Source organism: Galendromus occidentalis, unplaced genomic scaffold, assembly GCF_000255335.2.
Source record: "Galendromus occidentalis unplaced genomic scaffold, Mocc_1.1 scf7180000077486, whole genome shotgun sequence".
Taxonomy (NCBI): domain Eukaryota; kingdom Metazoa; phylum Arthropoda; class Arachnida; order Mesostigmata; family Phytoseiidae; genus Galendromus; species Galendromus occidentalis.
In genome coordinates, this window is record NW_003805474.1 from 322,279 (window position 1) to 330,675 (window position 8,397).

Below are 8,397 nucleotides of genomic sequence, written 5' to 3' on the forward strand. Positions count from 1 at the left end.
CCTGGATTCCGAGTTTTCGGGATTCAGGGTCGAGCACCCGAAAGCCCGAAGAAGTCTCCCTACAGGCTCTTCTTCCCCGTACTCCAATCCATGCCAGATGCCCCAAACTCGGAGTACTTTGAGCCCGCGTCGCGGATCGCTCCGATGACCTCGAAGGAAACACTTTTTTCCTGGATACTCCATGGGCTCCCGCCGATCGCAGAGATGGAAGATAGATAGGTCCCTCGCCGACCTAGTGTACAATCTACAGAGAAACATCCCCTCGAATCCCGTCAGAGATTCATATCATTCCCACAAGTGGTCCGAGCTGAAATTCACCCCTGTCGATACCCACCTATCGTAGATGCTATTGAAGGATCTAATTCATGAGTGAACATTCATTTCCACTTCATTAGGCTAGCGTTCCGAATAGGCCTGAGTTTCCGAAGTTCGGAGTTCGCCCTTTTTAATTTCCGAACTTCTGATTCGGAAACCTTTATATCCGAACTTTTGGGATGGAAATTAGTTTTACGTCTAGGAAGATCCGAAGACTGTTATCGGGGAGCTATTGGCCTCGGACACACAATTTTCGGTTTTCCGAGAGCATTCCTAGAATTTTTTTACAGACTTATTTAGATTCACAGCAATCTGGTAAGATCGGAACGTGAAATTCTGATTCCTCTCCGAGGTCAGAATCAGTTGTCAGGAAACATGGATACATCCCCAGCTTATCTAGGAGGCAGGAATTCGATATACAATCTGGCCTTTGGGGAAACAGTCACACCAACAAAGACTGTCGACACACAACTTGAAATCGTCCAAACAGTTTTCCTAGACGTCTCACTCCGACGACAACAAAGGGAGTCGAAAAGCCGCGATGAGGACATTATCGACAGACAATATTCCCTCTAAGAACCGGTGGAGGAAAAAACGTGACCGGATCGCTCGACTGAACGATATGAGACACCGTCCCGAGATCGAATCGTAAAGTTAAATCAACTTTTCCGAAACACTTTGTGATGCCCGCCAGGCTTTCGGAAACCGACGGCTCGAAACCGCTCACCGACGCACGTCGCTCGACGAGAAGACACAACGTATCTCCGACGGGGGCGACGGGTGCCAAGGAGTCGGCTGCATTCAACCGCCGTAGAGACCTGAGGGAGCGTTTCCACAGTTGGGGATCAATAGCGTCTAATAACCTATCAGACCGACCTCGATTACTGAACGATGGCACCGCGGAAGACCACGTAAAATCATCAAACGGCACTGACGAACGGTTAGATGCGCCGTTGGCCCTGCCTATCATGCCTGCTTTGCCTCGTTTTGGTGCCTATATCAAGGTATTTAAGTGCCTTTGTAATTGCCATTTCCGGCATTGTTCAGCGCCTGAACTCCCGAGCTCTAATGATGAGTTACGATGGAATTGCGTGGCAAATCTCGCCCCCTGGTGGAACGGTGTCGTCACACTCGAAATGCTGCCTAGTCGTGATAATATCATAGATAGAGCTCGGAAGTTCATTGCCTTTTTACCAGCCATTTTCGGCTCTTTTCAGCGCCTGAACTTCCGAGCTCTAATCCCCCCTCCATATAAACGGCTACCCTCCATATAAACGGCTAATGTCACGCGTGTGTCACACCTATTACATGGCCACCGCCTTCCACAAGAGCTCGACTGCCTCTGACAGCACGGCTGCCGATTAACACTTTCCCCATGAACTGAGGAGAATGCTCAGACTTTCTCGCAAAGCATGCTCCGTCGAGTTTTTCCATGTCAAAGTTCAAAAGTATTGGCGCGGAAATCCCAGCATTATCAATTATTCCATCTCCCTAGAAAACGATGCACCATTAATCTTTCCCCCTTTGCATCACTATCTTTCCCCCGTCGCATTCCTCACCACGGAAAACTCTTCTCACGAGCCTGTCGCCAAAAGAACGCGTTCTTCCACGGCTCCCGGAACGCCGACAGCAAGTAGGACTCGCTTAAGACGGACACGAACAGCCCCACCGGCACACTCCGAACACGATCTCTCGGAAGATTCTGACCAAGGGCGCCTCCGAGCAGCACAGCGGCAGAGGCTGAGTAGGGAATTGCGCCGTAAGCGCGAAACTTCCGCGGAACGACAGCGCCGGTTAGCGGCGCATGCAGCCGCACAACGCGCGGCACGATCGCGTCGGAAGTTTCGCGCTTGCGGCGCAACCCCGCACGAACATATAGTTCAGCCGGATGACTCCGTTGAGCGCTTAGCTCACAGACGCAGCTTGGACGTCCAGCGACAGAGGAGAAGCAGGGAAAATCAACGAATTGCTCAAGCTACCTCTAAAGGGCGCAATATTGTGTACAAGGAGCTTTTCGCCAATGAGTGACTAGGGTATGGGGACAAAGTACTCACGACAGGGAAGGGATGAGGGAAAGTGATATGTGAGCTTCGTTTCAACACAGGAATCATGTAATTTTACATGCACTACACGTGAATGCCGATCATACTTTGCACCATTCTGTAAATCAGCCGCCTGAACTTCGAGACTTTTATTGTTTTCAATTTACCGTTCCATCAACGCCGCCTCCTCCGAATGCGGGCCGGCTCCAGCCGGCCAAAGGCCGGCTGGTGATAAATAATGATGATATTGCATGGTCCAATAAGACGAAGTTCCGAGTTCCATTTTTCGGTCAATGAATCACAAACTGGTCCGGGGCCCGAGCTCCCCTCGGAACCGCGACCGGCAAGTGCAGAGTCTGTCCAGCCAGGAAGAGGCCTGGGGTGCCATAGATCCGACCGGAGACATATCCGATTGACAGAAACATATTCGCTTTCCAGGAGCAGTGTTTGCGGCGAACCGGAATTTTACGAGCTTACGCGACTCTGCAAACAGACTACGTCGGTGCCGCGCTACACAAACCTTGCGATTCGAAGTTATTCAGTCAGGACCTGATGGGGACGTGCCGAAACGTCAGTGGGGAAACCATCTCGCACCCGAATCTCATAGGGATCTCCCGACTACATCCGTTCCGGGCGCCGGTGCCGCGTCGCTGTCGTTGTTGGAGCACATCATCGAGCTGAGGATGAGCATATTCCGATCCTCAGAGCCCAAATTCTCGAGCATCGACTGATCAGACGAAATCGCAAAACATGCTTAGTTCGCCAATAGTGAGTTCTCCACCTAGGTGAATTTCGACGCAAGATCTCGCGGAATCGACTCGGGGAATGGTTAGGGAGACAATGATTGTTTGATTGCAAGTGGGCTATCGCTGATTGAGTCAGAGTCGCTGCGTCTCGAGGGAAGAGGTATGCTGACTTGATCACCAAGGAATGGAATTCAATTTCATCGATATAGACCGAGGAAACTTAGCGGATAATCGAACTACAGAACTACATTTTATTCCCTCATTGACTCATTCGTTTTGTTTGAGACCCATGACTTGCGATCCACTGACCGCCTTCCTCTGCGAAAAACCACCGTCTCCTCCGCTGCTGTCAATGATTTATCGTAGGCAAGATCGATATTCTAGAATAGAAGAAATTGCTCAACGGTGACTACTAGGTCTGTGCATGAGAGATCCTTTCATCCGGATATGCGAAGGAGGTTCGGCCGATCTTCACGCGAGAGGCGGAGATCCCATCTGCGGAGCGACAAAGACATCCGTAAACAGGCGGTCAACGAAATCTCTGGAACAAGAGGGTTTGCTATTCCCTCAGGTGGTAACTGACCTTTGCTTCTGTTGGCTGACCATTGCTCCGTTATGTTTCCTTCTGGATAGCCTCATCCTTTTCAGCCCAGCACTTGAATTCACTACAGGAAAAAACCTGAGGAGAGAGCCGAGCCTTAGCGAGACCTTCTGATAATATTCATCTCGCTGTGATTTCCAATAATCAGAGTCTCCTCCGACGCACGTACCGAACTGCCAGAAGATGCTGTACCACATATTCTGATAAAGCTGACCGGAACTGTAGCGAATTTCAACCTCTGCAAGGATTTACAACGATCCTGGGAGCGATCAATGACACGAGTCCATTCTCTGTCATCGGAAGAAACTTCGACGAAGTAGGAATAATAATTTTCTTGTGGCAGGACCATACTGATGGAATTCACGGCATACGGCTGCGACAACTGAACGATGATCGGCTTGCCACCTATTTCATGCTCGGTCCAACCTGTTCCCGCGAGCCCGTCTTTGGACTTGCCACCTATCATCTCATCGATACCGCTCGAGCATTCTACGACAGCAGCTCCCAAGCTCATTGTTGCGACATTCCCCGCAGGAGCGTAGTACCCTTTGCAAAAATTCAAATCTCTCAGCCCAGTAAGAGACGCTTCGAATTCGGACAAATGAGCGTTTTCGTGCCACGGGAGCTCGTGGTAGTGGAGTCGAATGAAACGAGCCATTCTCGGCTTGAAGTGAAGTCTTTGGAGAGAGCGACAGACTAATTCGGATTGATTGAAGACACGGATCCAATCCACGAGGTCAACCGAGACCTCGACGTGGTACCCGAAACTCGCCGAGCTTCCCTTACGCATTCGAAACGAGATATAGTCGACGTAGAAGGCTTGGCCGAGCGCAACTGTGAACGCCTCTTGGACCGGCAGGTCCATGGTCAAGTAATATTCGGGAATATCTTCGCTGTGGCAGCGCCGGTAAGCCTCCGGGAGAGCGAAAACTTCAGAACCGTCCTCTTCGATAATGAGCATCTTTGCCCCGTCTTCTTTGGTGGCGAGATTCTGTCCTTGTGTCAGGACGCCCCGGAGAGGCAGATCTGCTGAATGACACTCCCGCATCTGGATGGCTTCGATCAATCGATCCGTCGTTATCAGACTCGAGCTCTTGACCTCAGTGAGAAGACTTCTCGTCGGGATGAGTGGTAGTCGAAGCCGACCCAGCACTTCGGCCTGGTCTTCTGGGTCAGGATTTTTCTTGCACCAACGAGTCACAGCCCTAAAGATGTCGATCTCCTCCGCGCAGAAAGAATCACGCGATAGAATTCGACTCAAAGTACTCGCTCGAGAAGTACAGAAAGCCTCGCTCTCGAGAACTGCCTGTGGGACTTGATCCATGAAATGGGCACAAACTTCATGCAGGTGCTTGAGGCTGAGCGGCTCAAGTGAGTCGCAGATTAGCAAGACATTGTCGGTGGACATAATTTCCTCGAGATACTCGCAGAGTGATGTTCGCATCTTCTGAAGTCCATAGAGATCTGCCACGGAAAGAACTTCCAGAATCGTCTCCACATCCATTGATTTCAATTCCCACCGCGCGGTGTAGATGTACTTGAGCACCGCGTTGAACCCTCGGGCTGTGACGTCCTTCAGCTCGACCTCTTCCAAGTTCGACTCCATCATTCCTCCACGGAAAAGCGCCCTGGGAAACGGCCTAATATTTAGGATCTCGGAGAATCCGAATTGGCAAGATGATTGCAACAGATTCGTGAAGGATCCGGGATCTCGAAATGTTCAAACATCGTTCCATGCTGTCTATAGTAGATCGTAGAGCTGAATGTCGACCTCGTGGGAAAAATTCAAACTACACTAATCTATATATATTAATATATATGTATTTCTATTCGTGTCAGTATGTTCCTCATGCGCTGTTCAACTACGCAAGGAACCACTCTGAAATTCGTCACAATAATTCGTTCTGGCACTGGGAAGGTTCGTGGCGAGAAAAAATCTCCCCGAAGCTCAATAAGCTCTCTGAAAAATCCGTTCTTCTCCGTCTTGCCACACATCGACGTTTTTGATCGCTTCCAACGGATTGTGCAGCATGCGATCCCCAATCGGGAAAATACTTGTAGGAACGAAAGATCAGGAAGCCGACTAGGACAATAATCAAAAAACGGAAGGCTAGGAGGAGAGTAGGGAAGAAGTGAAAAATGGGAGATACATATATAGGGAATGAGAGGAATGAGAAATATTAGGAGATCCGAGAGCAGAGGAGGAACGGGAAAGAGGGACAAAGAGCTTAAGACTAGGCACGGGAAGAAAGTACAGACGAGGTAAAGAAGATGAAGAAGAGAGGTATGACAGAGACGGGAAAATAGCAGATATTCAGGGGAAGCGAGCGGGAACAGGTAGCGAAGAATGATTGGAAAGTGTGAGACAGCGGGGGATGAGAAGGGGAAAAAAGGAGGCAAACGGTCACAATATCATGAGAAACGGGAGCAGATGAGGGGACAAGGGAGTGGGAAGAAAATTGGAGAGATATGGGAAATGAGAGCAAGGGTGGAACGGGAGACAAAAGAAAGAAATGATAGAAGCGGGCAAAGTGCGGGGAAGCACAAAGTGACTCGGAAAAGAAGCATACGACAGAGGGGAGAGGGGGGAAGTGGAAAAAACAGGAACTGAGAAGACAAACGGAAGAATTGAGAAGATCCGGAAGGGAGTGGAGGAAGACGGGAAAAAGTCAAGGGTTAGTGAAGGGAGAGAACGAATTCTGAAAAGCAGACGAGAAGGAGCCTATAGGGTCACCGGGAGAAGAATAGAAGAGGGAATGTGTAGAGCAGCGGGAAGGAAACAGAAATCTTGAACGCAAAATTAGGCACGGGTGAAGATCAGACATCAGAGGTTTTGGAGCAGAGAGAAACAACTCGGATACTAAGGGACAATAACTGAGGAAGAGGAAATTCTATTGAAGCGAAGAGACGAGCTGAGAATGGCCAGGTTCCGATAACGCCACTGATTTGTATAAATTGTTCGTCACGATCTTGGAATAACCACTCATACAAATACAATGTAAGCCGCAGCGCGGCCGGGTACTCTTCTTGTGAATAACATGAAGTACGAGAGTGGCTTCTCACTCTTTTGCACCAGAGGAAGATATATTCATGCCCAATTCACAAACTTTGTGAGAATGAGAACAACACATGCAGGAGAAGCTTGAAATGATGAAAATGATGGTCGGAGGCGGAGAGCGGATCTCAAAGTGTTGGTTCGGGGAAGACTCTCGGCTTTTCTCGTTGCGACTACCGGAACTCCGGCCACGGCCTCTGAGCTCGACGAAATCTTCGCATCGAGAGCATTGTTGACCCCGATCACAAATTTGCCGGCTTCCGCGTCGTCAGGCTTACCCACTATCACGCTTGCCGCCGACGGAGAGTCGATCGAGAGAAACTACTCTTCTTGCCGAAGGACCTCGGAGAATCACACGGAAAACGATAGATTCCAGGAATCCACGGGCGATCGGCCGGCTCGTTCTAGTCAAACACACTCCCTAGGCTCCTACGCGCATCGAGTCCTCTCACGCTCGCACTCTTCCATTCGTTTTAAGACACGATCTCGACTTGATCTCCACGATATTCTCTGGGCTCTGGAATGATGGATTCCTGATTTTTTTTCCGTGAAATTCATCGCTTCCGCCGTCCTGTGGGAGAATCCGTGTAGTCGCCTCCCTGTGAATTCGAATCCTCCGCAAGCATCATGTGCTCTGCCGAGATCCTCCTAGTTCTCGGCGATATACTCTCCCTCATTACAGTTTCACGCCGGCGCCGCTCCGATGGCCGGGCCAAATGCGTGCAATAAAGGCCACCGATTCGGGAGGGCTCACGCATGTCTGAGGGACAGGGCCTTGCTTCAGTCATGAATACTCAGACGGGTATTCGTCTGTCTTGATCTGCGTTAGAGAGACATGGTGGGCAAGGAAACGAGCAACTCGCTCCAACTCTCACTCTCAAGCGCATCCGGAGCGGTCTATGACACGTGCAGACGGACGCCAAACCATGAAATACGGAACGAGTCGTACAAGTACCTGAAGTAATCACACGATGCAGCGAGAATGATCTTGTGAGCGTATACAGCTTCGCCCTCAACCACGAGAGTAATATCCGAGGAATCCTTGTCCGACATAATGGATCCGATCCATTTCGAGAGATCGTAGACATGATCAATTCCGGACTTCTTGCTCGCTGCCCCCTCCCGAAGCTCTGCTTCCGATTTTTCCGATTTTCCCATTTTTATCGGTTGTGAGAGATCGGGGCGCAGACACTTCCGGGTCATCCGGAAACTCCCCGGTGGTAACGGCTTGAAATAAATCATTCAGTTTGTTCGGTCGAGGAGACTTCCCAAACTCTATCTACCTTGAGCATTATGGAATCTCTCCATGGATCTAACTTTTCATCTCACCTTCAGTCGTTAAGGGAATTCCACACTCGACGGTCAGAATTCTGTATCGGAGGACATACACTGTCGATCGCCGCTTCCGTAACTCTCACGCGACGCGAGTGCATGAGAAGCCCTCATCTTTTCCCAGAGGAGGACGATCGACGAGTCCGCAGCGACCCCTAGTGAGAGGATTCCGGGGCTTGAGCAACGGAAAACGCGACATCGAACAGATTGGAGGCAACGCGAGGAGCCCGTTGCTTCGGAGTGCGTAGATTCGAACGCATCTTGAGACGCAAGCTGAAATTCTCCGACTTGATCAGCCAAGCGAAT

General features: G+C 50.1%; 1 protein-coding gene across 1 annotated transcript in view; it reads right to left on the reverse strand.

Moving 5' to 3' along the window:
* The window catches only part of LOC114828366 (BTB/POZ domain-containing protein 9-like), a 10,162-nt gene extending 2,245 nt beyond the window's left edge, over positions 1-7,917 (reverse strand). The window contains exons 1-3 of the mRNA XM_029112217.1: positions 7,715-7,917; positions 4,056-5,332; positions 3,874-3,942 (exon numbers count right to left, since the gene is read on the reverse strand). Coding sequence (XP_028968050.1) covers positions 3,874-3,942; positions 4,056-5,332; positions 7,715-7,917 — 1,549 coding nt within the window. The remainder of the gene's footprint in view (positions 1-3,873; positions 3,943-4,055; positions 5,333-7,714) is intronic.
* Positions 7,918-8,397: the final 480 nt, after the last annotated feature.